This window comes from Carettochelys insculpta, chromosome 2 (assembly GCF_033958435.1).
Source record: "Carettochelys insculpta isolate YL-2023 chromosome 2, ASM3395843v1, whole genome shotgun sequence".
In the NCBI taxonomy this organism is placed as follows: Eukaryota; Metazoa; Chordata; order Testudines; family Carettochelyidae; genus Carettochelys; species Carettochelys insculpta.
The window spans coordinates 74939408-74956124 of NC_134138.1; the positions used below are offsets into that span (position 1 = coordinate 74939408).

The 16717-nt window shown below is 41.6% G+C and overlaps 1 protein-coding gene across 1 annotated transcript in view; it reads right to left on the bottom strand.

Annotated features, from left to right (window-relative positions):
- The window catches only part of RP1 (RP1 axonemal microtubule associated), a 318221-nt gene that overhangs the window by 24099 nt on the left and 277405 nt on the right, over nucleotides 1-16717 (bottom strand). The window contains exon 48 of the mRNA XM_074985790.1: nucleotides 779-977. Within this exon, the coding sequence (XP_074841891.1) occupies nucleotides 779-977 (199 nt within the window). The remainder of the gene's footprint in view (nucleotides 1-778; nucleotides 978-16717) is intronic.

A 16717-nucleotide genomic window follows, 5' to 3' on the forward strand; every position in this document is an offset into this window, starting at 1 on the left:
GGATTAGGGATGGTGAAACAAAGGAAATACATTGTAATGGTACTCTGGCTACAACAAATTAAAAATAGCCTTTGTTCCCAATTCTGCTATGTCCAGAGTAGATGTGGTAAGCAGAGGTGCCTTGCTTTGGTTTTGGCTCAAGTACTGCTATCAGCAAGGAAAAGATATGTTTTTTGTAGAATAAGGGACCACTTATCAATTGTAATTTACTGCTTTTCTGAACAGGAACATAATGTGACTGACCCTGTCTCTGGCTAGGGGTTTTGGTTGATTGCTGCATACATGCTAGGCAGACATACCTCCAATATATCACAATCTGTATCACGAGAATGTGGTATAAAGGCCAGTATGGTATCTTCTCTACCATTTGAATGCAGTGGAGCAAACTATGTGAACTTATCCTTTTTGCTTGGCAAAATAGTAGAAAGCAGGATTTAGACATCATGGTAATGTATATGCAGTGACCTTTAAAATATGATCCTGTCACAAGGAACAAAACGTAAGTTGGGGAGACAGCAAGTTACATAGAGTAGGCCAGGTTTTGTTCTCATTTGCCTCAATATAAACATGGAGTAACCAAGGAGAAGTTAGCGCCCTGTAAAATAGTGGATTATCAAACAGTACTAAAACTGAACAGTGTTCAGAGATTGTAGTTCCTTAATTACAATGAGATACTGAAGCAACATATAACTTGTTTATAGAAACAGAAAATATAGCTGCATTTGGCATTTTTGAATTGTGCTCTTAGTGAACAATACATTTCTAAAATAATACTTACCTGTAGCTTTTAAAGTTACTGAGGAAGACTTTTTCCCATCTTTTAGCCATGTTTGAGCCATAAACAGTATCTTTCTTCCAGCCAATGTTGGCTCATACACAATAATCTTCTCCAGTTGCCAGTCAGAGCCTTTTTCTTTCTCTACAACCAGGTCTTGCAGAGATCCAACATCTACTGCTTCCACCCGGAAAACATCCACCTGAAATAGACGAAGTCAACTAACAAATGAGTATGCAAACAAAACTGTCAGTTGCTGAAAGTGAGAAGAGACTGAGGCATGGGATTTTCAGGGTAATTCAGTAAAATACAAACAGAATCAGAGTCCAGAGGAGTTTAAAAAACAAGCAAAGTCCTGCGAGGAGCAAAAGCCTCTCTATTGCTAAAAAACCTCTGCTTTCCCATGCACGTCACTGAGAAGCCTAATATCCCTTACAAGTAAGATTTTCTCTTCTAACTGTACCAATGTTTTCTAGAGGTGCACGTGAAAAAAACATCTAGCTGTGGGCAAAACACACTCCAAATTTCATACTGTGGGGAAGAAAAGGCAGGGCAGGGGGATTGGAGTAGGGGACCTCTGGGATGGGGTTCTCTTCCCTAGAAAAGAAAGTTCACTCATTTTGTAGCACCTGCAGTTCTTTGGGATGCATTGTCCTATCTGTGGTGCACTCTTAGCTGCACGTGTGTTCTTTCCATGTGCTGAGGCTGAAGAATTTTTCTTACTAGCGTGTATTTAGTTCACACATGCACACCAACTCTTCTTATGCTCACACCCAGGGTACAAAGGGTGCTGCCAGATTGCTACCTTTCAGTTCCTTTTTCCCCACTAGGCCAAACTAAGGGAATGGAGACTGTGGAAAAGAAGGGCAGGCAGTTCACTAGACATAGGGATAATACTTCAACAACACTGGTTACTACAAGGAGTGCAATCTTTCTTAATTCCTCAAGTGCTTGTCCCCATGTGTAGTGCACTTCCAATGATTCACAAGCAGCATCTGTCCTGAGGTGGGGGTCGGCTGGACTTCTGTGATTTCAGAACTGCCCTGGCCAGGGAGGCAAAAAAGGCATCTGTGGTGTATCTGGTGAAGGTGTGCACAAAGCATCAGGTTGCTGCAGTGGTTAACAACAGGTACACCCTTAAAGGGGGCTTTCATTGATTGTGCCTTCACACTACCTCACCAGGGACATTGTTCAGCTTGCAGCAGAGAATTATGCTGCCTGAGATCCACTGACAGTCTCTAGAAGGAAATGCCTCCCCTTTCATCTTCTCTGTGAATGAGGTGAGTGTACGCCACTTCTAAAATTATTTTGTTCTCTGTAGGAGGAAGGCAAAGGCTCTACACGTATCCTAAGAGCACCATATCACTGCTTCCCTATTAGCCTGAAGCTTTTGGTTGAACACAGGTAAGTGGTTGCTTTAGCAAGTAGTACACCACATTAAGTATGAACTTTAGGTGCCACCTCATCCTGAAGAAGATCCTGAGGGTAGGGAGTCTGCTCTGAGCAACCCCAGCTCATGTACTCTTCTGGCCACCATGACTGTGTCCAGAAATGCCTTCATAGAAAGGTGCAGAAATGAGCAGTTCAAAGAGCCTCCCCCGATCAGAGATGACAGAGCTAAGTCACAAGCAGGTGTGGGTTTCACGCTGGAGGGAAGACCCTAATTAGTCTCTTCAGGAACCTGAATATGACGGGATGTGAGAATGTGGAGTAGGTGCCTACCAGCAAATGAAATGCACCACGGGAATCCCAAGGGAGCTCAAAAGCAGGCCTGCTTACTTTAGGGATAATCAGTAGTCCATTATGTTTGGCATCCCAACCACAAAAGGGGAAATTTCCTGTTGATCATACCAGATCTCAGATCTTTCCCACTCTTCCAAAGCAGCATCTCCTGGTAGAGTCCATCCTGTTGCTGTTCTGTATGCCTTATACATCTAAGCTGTGTCTACACATGCACGCTACTTCGAAGTAGCGGCACTAACTTCGAAATAGCGCCCGTCGCGGCTACACGCGTCGGGTGCTATTTCGAAGTTAACTTCGACGTTAGGCAGCGAGACGTCGAAGTCGCTAACCTCATGAGGGGATCGGAATAGTGCCCTACTTCGACGTTCAACATCGAAGTAGGGACCGTGTAGACGATCCGCGTCCCGCAACGTCGAAATTATGGGGTCCTCCATGGCAGCCATCAGCTGGGGGGGTTGAGAGACGCTGTCTCTCCAGCCTGTGAGGGGCTCTATGGTCACCGTGTGCAGCAGCCCTTAGCCCAGGGCTTCTGGCTGCTGCTGCTGCAGCGGGGGATTCATGCTGCATGCACAGGGTCTGCAACTCGTTGTCGGCTCTGTGTATCTTGTGTTGTTTAGTGCAAGTGTGTCTGGGAGGGGCCCTTTAAGGGAGCGGCTGGCTGTTGAGTCCGCCCTGTGACCCTGTCTGCAGCTGTGCCTGGCATCCTTATTTCGATGTGTGCTACTGTGGCGTGTAGACGTTCCCTCGCTGCGCCTATTTCGATGTGGTGCTGCGCAACGTCGATGTTGAACATCGACGTTGCCAGCCCTGGAGGACGTGTAGACGTTATTCATCGAAATAGCCTATTTCAATGTCGCCACATCGAAATAGGCTACTTCGATGTAGGCTTCACGTGTAGACGTAGCCCTACTGAGCTAGCATCTCTAGGTTTAACATTCATCCAAACATTCAGGTGCAAGATGGATGGACTGCGATGGTGAATCTGCCACTCATCCTGAGTGCTGATAGCATATCAAAGGAAGACAAAAAGGAAGCTAGGGTGACAGTTGTAGTAATGGGGAGCGGCAGAATGGATAGTTCATATCTGTGCTGTGAAAATCACCTCGTCTTGTCTGACTGTCTTTAACGCCTATGACAATAGAAGGCTATAAGGAAATATGAAGTTCAGACTTCTGATTGTCATATAAGTAGAGCATCACCTAGAGAGAGTGGCTGCAACCCTCTCCGCACAAACAAATCTGTGGTTGGGTGAAGCCCACACCCAAAGTCTTCATGCAGAATTTCCTTCTACTGTATTTGCTCTCTGGTAAAATGTATGTGGTGAGAGTCCATCTCGGTGTTCTGAAGCCTTGGTGGATGAATGGTAGTCTGGATAATTTGCAGAGGTATGTACCACCTCCAGAGGGCAATGATATCTGTGCAGAGTGGTGAGGAAATGACCCCCTCCTTGCTTGTTGATGGATAGAGTTCTGTGCGGATTCAAAATCTGCATCTGCATCCATATATGCAAAACTGAGCTACGGTATCCACATCTGCAGTTGCAGATACGCTTGGACATAAAGTGGATATCTGCAGATGCAATAAAGACCACTATCATGTTGCCCAATAACACTGGTTTGAATAGCTTGAATGCAAAGGAGAAACTGTTCGTAGAGTTGACTATGCTCAACTCCAATATGTTGAGGTGAGGGATTGATTCCTGACAGGACCATGTCCCTTGAGCCACCTGCCCCTCCACATGGCACCAACCCATCCAAGTCCCAAGATGATCCTTCCTTGTTTCAGAGAATCCAGATCTGGAGACTGATGTCCTCCCCTACTGGATATAAGATGGAAAATTCTGCCTCTTCTTGGAGGCTGTAGACCAGGAACTTTCCTTCTTGTCCCTCTTCCAATTGCCCTAATGCTGATCATTTGAGTTTCTTGGAGCCAATGGGAAAAGGGTATTGGATGTGGAGGCCCTGATACCAGCTCGAAGCACACTTGAAGGCACAATTTTGCTTTATTCAGGCTGCTGTAGTAGAGGGTTCCCTAGTCAGAGTCCAGCCTCACTCTTATCAACTTCTCCATGAGGAATCTTCTGAACTGAAATTCTCTCAACTGCTTGGTTCTCCTCAGGGATAAACTGCTGATATTGCACCTGGAAGGGACATAGTCTTACACAGGCAACACAAACTGGCCTCATGATCATTGTTATCATGAAGGGATTCTGACAGTCCACACAGCTCTTCATGCCAGGGGTGACTGGCATTCCTCTTTTTGCTACTGGTGGAGGACACAGGATAAGTGGGCTGAACACTGCTCTTCTGCCCCAAAAAAGGCAAAGTGAGGCACCAAACCCTAACAATCTGATTCAATAAGTTAAACCAATGTAACTACAACTAACTAAACTTTAACTATTTACAGAGAAAGAGAAAAGAAGTTACTGCTGATGCTGTGTGTCTGTTCCAGACCACAAGAGGGAAGTAAGAACTGAAATGGCCTTGTTATGGAGCAAAATGACAGCACTGGCCCATTGGTGTACCACATGGACACTGCAGTGAAAAGTTATCTGGTCCTGTGAATATGTGTTGTACACATCATCTAAAGTACATTACACACAGAGACAAGTGCTTGAAGAACAAATGTGTAAAGCAGCCACACTTAAGAGACTTTTTGTATCGAAACTTCACAAGTTGATTAGCTCATCATCACTGCATGATGGTTTCTTAGCCAACGCATATTAAGAAAGCTGTTGATTTGGAGGGAGGGTTCATACACTCTGCACCAAATGAAATTTTGTGCCCCCTACTGTGCATTATCCATTAAGAGAGGCATATAAAATTAATTTGGCAAATCACTCATGTTCCTCATTATTTTCAAACCTTTTTTCATGTTGAAAATTATGGCCCTGGTCTTGGATTAACTTATGCTCACGGTTAACATTGAACATATGTATACTCGCATTGAAATTACATGCAGAAGTATTTTGCAGGACTGGGTTTGCAATTTAAGGAAAAAAGTCTTCAGTGTGCTGAAGCGGGAGAGCATGCAGGAGACAGGGAATTTTTAAAATTTCTTTTACTTTTTTTTTAGAAAAAAATACATAGTCGTTAACTACATAATTGGAACTCAGACCTGGATGAATGAGAAAAGGCCATGTTAACCACTGAACACTAGACAGTCTATTGAGCAGAATATATATTTATCAGCTTATTCACACCACACAGTTGTAGGTACCTGAACAATCCCACTTAACAATAATTGAAAAGTTGGAGAAAAGAAGTCCTAATCAAAGGTTGAGCAGCTCTGAATTAAGACAGAAGAGTTAAGATCCAGAACAGCTCATCCAGCAAAACCATGCAAGAGCAGAACTGAAAGTTCTGATATTGCTCAGATTTCTGAAAACTTCAGAGATGAAGAGAAGAATTCCTTCAAAAACAACCAACCATCATTTCAGGCCTTCTTTAATCCATTGTAAACAAGCAAGGTGGAAAGCTAGCCCAATTTTTTTAAACCTTTTGCAGAACACTTCTAAGTGCTGCTGTGTTGGTGTAGGATTCGAGATTTTGAACTTTCTGATCTGAGGCTGAGTCTACACTATGAGATAAAATTGAATTTATTAATATTGGTTTTGTAACTCTGGAAATTATAAATTGGGTTTTACTATCCTCACCTCCTCACTTGCTCCTCACAAACTCGACTTATTGCTGCCCCACTCAATTGGCAAACATCGACTGTTGCACTAGAGCATTTTGGGAACCTATCCCTCAGTTCCCTCATCCCTATAGCATTCAGGGTATGCTCGCTGGTCTTTGACACCATCTTCCCCCATTGCATTTTCCTCATTCGTCTCCCGTGTAAACGAAACTTACATTTCTCCGATTGGAAGGAATGTAAGTAGGGCGTCCACAGAGATAGCAAAGTTAACAGAACTCTCTTTTTCCTGTAACTGAATGATAAAGAGCAGTCAAGATTTTGTTTTGATAGTGTATAGACTAGCAACTTGACTGCTTTTTCTTTTGATAGTGTATAGACTAGCATGGCTTACTGAATGAAAAAGCATTGCATAAAAATCAGCAAATGTGTGTCTTCTCATCTGGCCCTCCACTGAGTGTCCCTCTCTCCCATGATTGCATCCACTCCCTGAAAATAACACAGGGACCCTCAAAAGCTTGAAGAAAGCATTGATAGTAAAGTTTTTGAAAAAAGAGTTGCTGAGTGGTGGGTATTTGGCTTTGCAGTGCACTATTCGGCTTCTATACAGAGTCCACTGACTGTACTTCCCTTTGTGATTTCATCTGATCCCTGAAAATAACACAGTGACCCTGAAAAGCTTGAAAGAGTTGCTGAGGGGAGGATATTTGGCTTTCCAGTGCACATAATGTGGCTGTGCGCAGGAAAGACCCCGACTGCATGGTGCCTGGCGGGGCAGGGGGTAAGCGGGGTTCATGTACAAATGTAAACTGCTGAGACAAGTTTCTCAGCTTCTCATGCAAGCACAATCCTGACAACAGCCTTGCTGTCACGTGGTGCAGCAGGGCACTAGCTGGTGCCAGGCAGCGCAGAAAAAAATACCATTTGTAGAGACAGAACAATGAACTCCATGCTGGGGCTATTTGTAATGGGTGGATGCACTCACAATACTAATAACAAAGAAAGAAAGACATTTCTCAGGCTCTCATACAAACATGAGCCCACAGCCACAGGCTTGCTGCTACCGATTTGAAATTCATGGTCTTCCTGATACTTAACTCCTGCACAGAGCAGAGCACTGAGGGGCATTGTGGGTTACACACAGGACCCCTCTGGAGGCTAATAAATTCGATTTTAAAATGTGGCACTTTCACACCGGTCCTTAATCGAACTTTTGATTTCAAGCTTGATGCTATACCTGTCAGGTAAAATTGATATTAGTGCTCCGAATATTGAGCTAATGGTATTTACAGTAAAGACAGACGTGGTAATATTGAGCTAATCTGAATTTATCTCATAATGTAGACACAGCCTGAGTTAACTTTACCCAGAACTCCTCAGTGTCAGCACCGGCAGTTTTATTACTGCTTGTAGCAGTAGCAATAGCTACTGCAACTGCAGCAACAGCTTTCAAATAAACAGTCTCTGTGTAAAGTTTGCCTAAATAAATGCCAATCATTTCATATTCTTGATGGTTGGTTAATTGCAATATTCCCTGGAGAACTGGAAGTGGAAAGTCCAGGCAAACCATATGTTTAGTTTTAAAAATGTACATGCACAGTGATTTCCCCTCTTCTTAATGTTACTCATTTAAACAGGCTTTCACTGAAGAAGAATCTGCGAGCCTCTAGAAGACGATATTTTCTGCTGAGATTGTAAATCCATTGATTGGGGGCCTGGTTATTTTGATTTCTCTAGCTCAGTGGTTTGCATATGGGCCTGCTAAAGCTTGGGTTGTGAGTTCAATCCTTGAGGAGGCCATTTAGGGATTGGGGCAAGTAGATGTCAGGGATGGTGTTTGGTCCTGCCAAGAGGGCAGGGGATGGGACTGGACTAGATGACCTCCCAAGATCCCTTCTAGTTCCAGGAGATGTGTATCTCCATTGTACAAAGTCAAGCATTTTGCTAGTCTGAGACACATCAAAATCTGGTCCTTATGTTCTGAACCTCGGTGACTATGAAATACTTGTACAAGTAGGAAACACAAGAGAAGTATTTGTTTTTGCTAATCTCCCACTCTTCAGGTTCTCATGGATTTAAACATTTTTTCTTCTAGGACTGATTCTCCCCGAGAAGACATTATCTTTCTCAAATTTCTTGAATGGATGTAACTCAGGGTTGTTTTGGGTTCAACTTTCTTCCATAATTACCTTAAAACGGTTCTCGCTCAGTACACAAGAAATCAAAACCCTTTTAAGTGAAAATGAAAGTGTGATTAGAGGCTTTTGCATCCCTATCACTATCACAGTTCACCTGTCTACAACAAGATTAAAGCAAAAAAGAGAACCCTGAACTCTTTGCTTAATTTACCTGAAATGGAATCTTCAAAAAAAAAAAAAGCCACAAGATTTTTCTCATGATAAAAATAACATCTCAGAAGAAATAGTGGGGCATTACAAAAAAGTTATAGACATTGCAATCCAACTAAGTCAAGAAAACCTTTTAGCTCAGGATTTACGTGAAATGAATTTACTGTAATGAACAATGACTACTACAGAACCCAATAACCTCTGATTTCCAATAGCTTTAATGCCATAATTTACTCCAGCATCTTGCCTTTCATTCTTACATATTTGTTATACAAAAGAGAAAAAAACATAACTGAGAAAAGTAGAATACAGGTGTCAAAAGGGGCTTGAAGATCAGGTTCAAATTGATACAGTACTCCCTACAAAGTCATTCAGTTTGGGCCTACATAGGTAAAATCAGGAGATTGCATATGACTTCCCCCTTTATCTGCCTCAAAATGTAGTGCTATGCAAACTATGGAGTTTGAGTCTTCCAGGAACTGAAAAGAACTAGTAATAAAATATATCTAGAAATGGCATGCGTATTTGTGGAGAAAATAGCAGATGTAGGTTTCTGATTAACCAAGAACAAACACCAGGTCCCATTCTGGGACATGCGGAGAAGACATTTTTATTGCTCGGGAAGCTGAGATTACTAACTAGAGCTGGACGAACCCCAGAATTTCCATTCCACAGAAAACTCTGAAATTTTAAAAAAATTGATGTTGAAAAATGTTAAAAAAACCAGAATGAAAATGAAAAAGTTCAGAATTTCCCACTGAACAGGAATTACAATATTTCATTGTAAAGAAGCTGAAATAGCATTTCATTTTGTCTTTTTCAAAATGTTTGCAAAGCTTTCTCAAGCTGCTCAGAACTTGAATGGCTTGCCATACAAGGAGCTGGGGACTTCCAGGCTGCTGAGGAGCCAAGGGACCCTGAAGTCCTGGGAGCCCAGGGTATTGAGGAGCCTTAAGCCTGAGAGTGTGGGGTTTTCAGGGCTTCCATGTTGGCATGAAACCAGTCAGTTGTTGAATCAGGGCTTTCAGGGCATCCATGCTGGCTTGAAATCAGTCAGTGGTTGAATCTGCCTGGCAGATGGGCTTCTATCAGAAACATGCCTGTTTCCATTAGAATTCAGTCAAAGTTGACACAAGTCTGCAGAGGGTTTTGAGCTAATAAATCATCATTTTCCAATGGAAAAACATTCCCTAACTCATTCTTAGCATCATATGGCATTGGAACATGAGCAGCAAGTATCTTACTACAGGTTGAACCTCTCTAGTTGCCCCTCCCTTCCCCTGGACCTGACCAGTGCTGAACAAGAGCGTTTGCTGGGCCATGGGAGGTCAATATGGCCTAAGAACACTTCCATTTCTTGCTGGGCTCTTAGAATACATTTAGCGATAACTTGCAGGTAAATAACAGCACAGAACACTGACAGCCAGGACAGCTGGTTGTAAACAAACTTTATGGGACCACAGGAAATTTGGGCACATTCATGAGAAGTGGATATCTAGCTAACTAAAATCATGCCAGATTACGGATACTGGTGGAGAAAGACAGGCTCAATCTGTCAACTTTGTAGTTCAAGAAATTCTTTAAATTACCTGTACTTCAATTCTAGGCATCTGGGTAATGAACAAAAGGAATTGGAACTGTTCCTTAATGAACACAAATTTGTTGGTATTATTGAAACCGTGTGGGAAGGTTCACATGACTAGGATGTGAAAATCCCTGGTAGAAAGGACAGAGTGGGTAAAAAGGAAGAGGGAGTGGTACTCTAAGTCAAAAATGACATTACCTATTTCTGAGTCACTTTCAGCTCTGAACAAATGATTTTAAATGCTTATGGATAAATGTTCTTACAGATTAAATCATGGGATAGAATGCTAGATGTATCTGCTATAAACCACCAAATCACATGAAAGAACAGGAGCACAAGCACCTATTAAAAATGTATAGGGAAAAAAGTTCACAGGAGACTTCAGTTTGAGTGACATAGGCTGTAGGTCCCATAATGCCAGTATCGAAACATTCTTGGAAATTTTAAAATTTAACTGTGACCTTCACCTAATTCAAAAAGTGTTGCAAGCATGAGGGATGTCCTACATTGTCAAATTGGGAGTTGCTTTGAACCTTGGCACTGGCCTGGTGTTTTGCACAGAGCCCTATGACTCTGGACTTAAGCTTGCTGTACTTATGGTCTCTCTCTCTCACATTTCCCCATTGCAAAAAATTTTTTAATAACCACACTCCTCCACCATCCTACCCTCCATAATGTGTTTTCCCACAGTGATTTCTGGCCTCTGTTATCCTTTTCACTAAATGTACAGGTAATTCCAGGCATCGTGGTTGCTGACTACTGTATTTTGGACCACACATGATATTTGAATCAATAGTTCTTTGCAATGTTATAACAAAACAAACAAGCAATCAAGTAGCACTTTAAAGACTAACAACATAATTTATTAGGTGATGAGCTCTCGTCGGGCAGATTTCGCTGAATTGGATCTGATCCATGAAAGCTCATCACATAATAGATTATTTTGTTAGGCTTCTAAGTGCTGGTTGACTGCTTGTATGTTTTGTTAGAATACAGACTAACACGGTTACCTCTCTGTTACTTTGCAATGTTATAGTTATTATACAGGGTACATGTTTCCTGAGAACCAACATGTTACCAGTGGTGAGCAAACATTGGCATCTGGGGGCATACCAACACAGTACCTAAAAGCAAGCTCTACAATTTGGGTCAATCGATGCAGGCTAGCACTACTTCAGCAAGCACACTAAGAATAGCAGTGTAGCTGGGACAGGCTGACAGCAGCTTAGTTTAGTCACTGAAATACATAGCTAGAGGATCTCTGAGTATCTTTGTACTCCAGTGGTTAGTTCAAGCTGCCAGCCATATTACCATGGGCTACTGTACTATTTTTAGTCCACTAACTCAAGCACAGCTTGTATATGTCTGTTTACACATGCTGGGAAGCATGATCCTTATTGCTGCATGGACATATCCTGAGACAGATCGTGGTATGACACTGTTGACACATGATGACTTTTAATGGTGACAGTTAGTCCATTCATACCATGTGCTTTTCTTTTCTCCAAAGTCCTATTTAAAAATTGCCAACTGTTAATCCATAAGCAACCCAAGAAACCGAACTAAATCATCTTTCGATAACAATTTTTGTGTGCTGCAGTTACCATGGTACCAACCTGAGTGGCTGGTGTCTAAATATAGGGCAGGAGAAAGGATACCATTTCTGTCCACCAACCAGTATAATCATATGAGTTAAAATATTCATGGAGGTTTCCTTTTTTCAAAAATTTACAGTAATATAATCCCCATGTCCCTTGCACATGTGATGAAAGTGGTGGATCTTTAAATATAAGTCTTGATCTCAGCATATGATGTATAACATTTGGATTGCTTTGGAATGGATTGGTTTGAAAATAAATCACACTTTGAAAGACAAAACGTGAATAATTCTCAGCAATCTGAATATATATATATATATGTATATATATATACATCCTGCAGAACAGTGCACTGAAAGGACCCTAGAAGCTCGTCAACTCAAAATGGTGGACTCTAGAAGGGAATAGTAGTGGAACTGCAATTCAAAACCATGGTGATAGGATGGCGCTGGGCACTGAATTTTATACGTCTTCACATAGTTCAGGACAATGCAAATAGTGTCCAACACCCATGAGAATTACACCCATGAGAATTAAAGTCACCCCTAAATTATGAATAAATATTAGAGACATCCAATGGACTACTGTATAAAGATGCATGCAGAATGGTCCCTCATGTCTGGACATGGAGTGACAGGGATTCTTTATCTTTCCTAGTTTGACAATTGTTTGCTGCTTTTGGAACCTCGTCCTCCAACTAAGTCACCTCTCAGTCCCTTTCTCCTCTTGGGTTTAACAGAAAAGTCCAAAATAAGAAAAAAAAATCAAAGTCTAGTGATTGCTAAGTCTGGCTGTCAGCCTGTGTCTGAAATTCACATTTTTAGCCTCTTTTATTCCTGAGGTCTGTATTTGCCCGCTTTGTCTGAGGAAGAGATAAGAGAACACAGGCCTGCTCTCTCTGCATTTCAGCACCATGTTTTAGGTTGCTAAGGACTGTTTCATCAACTCCATTTCCACTTCCTTGGATTGCTTCTGCTTTTTCTATTCTTGTCAGTGTTTTCTCCAGTTCTGTGGACTCTGCTTTTCCCATCTTGGGGCTATGGCTCCTCACAGATTCTTTTTAGACAGTTATGAGCATGGTTTCTCAAAGCTGCTCTCAAGCCCTGCTCTGAAGCTATATTTGGAGAGGCTCTTCTGTCTCTTTCCTTAAGGCAATCAGTATTTCTCTCCCTCAGACTGAGATCTTCCCTACAGGACTCTCCATCAGCGGGCTGGAGTTGTATTTCACATAGTTCCTCCATCTGCCTTTTGTGTTACAGCAGTCAGCCTCTCCCTCCTTGAGACAGGAATTTTCCCCAGCTCTTCTTCATGGAACTGGGACTGTGGTTCAAATCAGTGCAAGGCTTTAGCCAGCTTCTCTTACAGCTGGGAACATATTCCCAATTAGCCATCCAGTTTTGAGGGCTCAGCAGGACAGACTTTTCCTGGTGGCTTCAGCCTTGCTGGGAGGTACGAGGAAGAACACTTGCTGGTCCCTTCCCTAAATTTCACCCCATTTGCCTGGAAATGAGGGGAGCCTGGACTGGCTTTGGTTCTGGGACCTTTACAGGGGCATCTACACAGCCCACATTAGCAAGCCACCAAGCCCAGACTGCAAGACTTGGGTTTGGAAGGTTTGCATTAGCACTCTAAAAATAGATATGTACACAGTGCTTTGAAGTTGTGGCTCAGGCTCTGAAGCCTCTGGTGTGGGGAAGGCTTTGGAAACCAATCTCCAGCCTGACAGCAATTTCATAGTTCTGTCTACGCAGTGAGGTTTAGAGTGCTAGTGAGAGCCCTGCCAGGCTGGGAGGCTGACTGCCACAGATTCTTCCTGAACTCTGCTTAGTCCCAGGATCATTTTATTTTCCCCCAACATCTCTTCAGTCTTTGTAGATCAGACATCCCAGAATCTACTAAGCTATGTAATGGAGATGGGCTGATTTATGGACTTCATTAACTTTAAGGCGGCAAATCACACTTGCCCACCTTTATCTTTTGGAGAGGATATCAGACACCACAAGATAGTGATGTCGCCGGGAATTGAAGACACTCAACTCAACACAGGATCATGTGTTTATTTAGCTAAAAGAATGCTGAAAAATCACCAGAAACTTGGCTCTAGAACTGAAGGTGTTTTTCCCTTTGGACATACGCTCAGCTGTGGAACGCTACTGGAAGTGAGTTCATCTAAATGAAGTTTTCTACCACCTGATCAATTTTTCAGTTGATTCATAAGGATAAAACCTGGCTTCTTGAAGGACAAAAAGGTAATTTTTGTAATTTTAGAAATTAATCCAGCCTTTAATTATCATGGAACCAAACAGATAGTGTCTAGCTCAGGTGAAGAAGGGATCTAATGGAATGAGAGTCTTCCATCCATTGACAATCCATTTGAATACTTTTGATTTTCTATGCATTTTCTGCATCACTAAATTGTTGTTTATAACAGTCCTGACATAGTATTGGACCAATAATATTTTGATCTAATTTCTAATAGAAATACTATTCCAGTCCCCTGGCATATATTGCCTAGTCAGTATATTGTATTAATGTGAGGAAAAGCACAATTAAAATGTTAGATTCACAGTTAAAATTAGCATACAAATTCCATGACTGTTGTACCGAAATTCTCAATCTGACTGTATGAAGATTCTCTAAGCAAAGGGGTGCTCAGCACATAATGTGAGTGTGCTGGTCTAGAAAGAGGCACTCCACAGATGAGTCTTTTTCTGGAGCTTATTAATAAGCAGAAGAAAACATCTGGAAATTTCCCAGAGCATGTAATGAACAAAAGCGTGGCTGATAAGGCAGGAAACTTACTTATGGAATCCATGTATCCATTCTTTTACAAAATTCATCTATCACCTTTATTGCATCAATTTTGTTTTAACTGGACATGAAGCAAAATCAAGATAATTTGATTTTTATAGTTATGAATCATTTATCAAACTGGCATAACAAATTCATGCCAGGCTCTAAAATAAACATATGTTAATATTTACCAAGATTCACTAGAAATGCATGAACACTCTGTTACATTTATACATTACTCCTACACTATTGCCAAATCAAATAATAAAATAAAAGGTACACGCCGACTTTTCTTCCTGTGGCGGAAATCAGGCATAACTTTTGCTACCCTATAGCGGAGGCAAACTTCTCCAGTGCAGTGAAACTCTGCCAGTTCAGATTCCATCCTGAAATACAACATTTCTGCTTTTTCAGTTTTGGGCTTCTCTTCATTATAACCTATCAAATATGTTCACTCCCAGGCTAAAATGGACAAATTCTAGCCTACTTGCACAAAGTGTGGAATAAGTCATACCCCAAAAAGACAATGGATGTCTAGCCAGTCACACATTGTATAATACATGCATGAAATATGGACATTTTGCACCTGTTTGCTGAAACAAAATAGTCAAGAAGTTCATCTATATTATGGACAAACAAGAACCATTTTTTCTGACATCTATCACTTGTGGTGACACAAAACTTGATTAGAGAGTGAAACTGAATATTCATGGTAATGCAATTGAATTTAAAATTGACTCAGGGCGGACATCACTGTCATCTACAAAGTGATCAATAGCAATAACAGCTACTGGATATAACCCAGCACAACTATTCTAATTTTGGAAAATAACTCTAGTTTCTATGAGGCTAGACATGAAGAAAGCAGCCAAATTAAATCAAAAGACAAAAAAAAACTTATGAACACGTCTATAAGAGTTAGAGAACTGCCAAGTCTACAGTTTGGTTATCATGTACACGTCAAAGGAGGTAGAGAAATGAGAGGGACAAATGCATCTGCCGTAAAGAAAAAGAATTCAGCACACAAACCATATGTGATTGAGACCAATAGTTGAGAGTTCAGCAAAATCTGTCAACCTCTACCATTTGTTGCTCAGAAAAAACTATCAGGAGATCAAACTTTACAGCTAGTAGATGTAGAACAAAGCAACAACTCAAGGATTGACTATGGCCAGTCATCACAACTAATGGACATCTAGCTGACCACATTGTTATGGATTTGGGATGTGTAATTAAAAACCAGTACAATTCAGAGAACCTAACAGATTGGTGTGTAATGAACTTGAAAGACAGCATGATAATATAGATATTGCAAGTAGTGGGAATGTAGACCTGGAAGGAAAGCTATAATGGAATGCTAAATTGTATTATACTGTTCAGCCACTAAGTGGCTATATGTGCAATATATCCTGTTTAAATAGACCTCAGCCATACTTGGCAGAACATATAAGAATCTGGAGACTAATACAACATGGTGTGCCTAAGCAAGTTCAGTAGCCAATACATACCTTTTACAGAAGAATGTGACTGCCATATGGAAGAAGGGATAGGTTTTTATGAAATTCTCAGGAAGAATAAAGACATCCTCCAGTGCAGTATATATCTGTGACCTCCAAGGAATGCAAGCGAGCCCTATGCTTTCCTGCTGACAGGATGAGAAGAGGAAGGCTCTGTGTGGCTGGAGTCTGACAGAGCTATGGTACTATCAATGGTAGAAGCTCTGATCATGCCAGAACTGATAAAGCCAACATTTTTACTTGGATGCTACTGGTGCAGTGGGTGTCATTGTTATGGGGTCAAGTCCTGAATTTATGGTCATAGCCCTGGGATTTAGTCTTTATGGGCTGCATGAATGGATTTGCTCAGAAAGAGTTGTATTGGATGTCTCTGAAGCAGACTGAGATGGAGACTCTTTTGTCTGAGCATTCTCTGCCTTCCTGACAAGATCCCAATGGAGCAGTGGTGGGGGAATCCTATGGATATGGATTGCCTTGCAACAGAGGTGGACCTTGAGGCATGAGATGAATGCCATGTCAATTCACGCCTATATATGGGGGGAAGCAGTTCTTTGGTCTGGGTCTGTCTGAGTCTTCATGGTCTTCTCATGAGATGTTTTCTATGTCAGGGTTCCCGCACCTTATGACTATGGCTAGGGAAAGAACAGCAGATATTACACCCAGACAAGACATGTGCTTCTCCATGACCATACAAAAACAACTCTTGTGGTCAACACTGACTA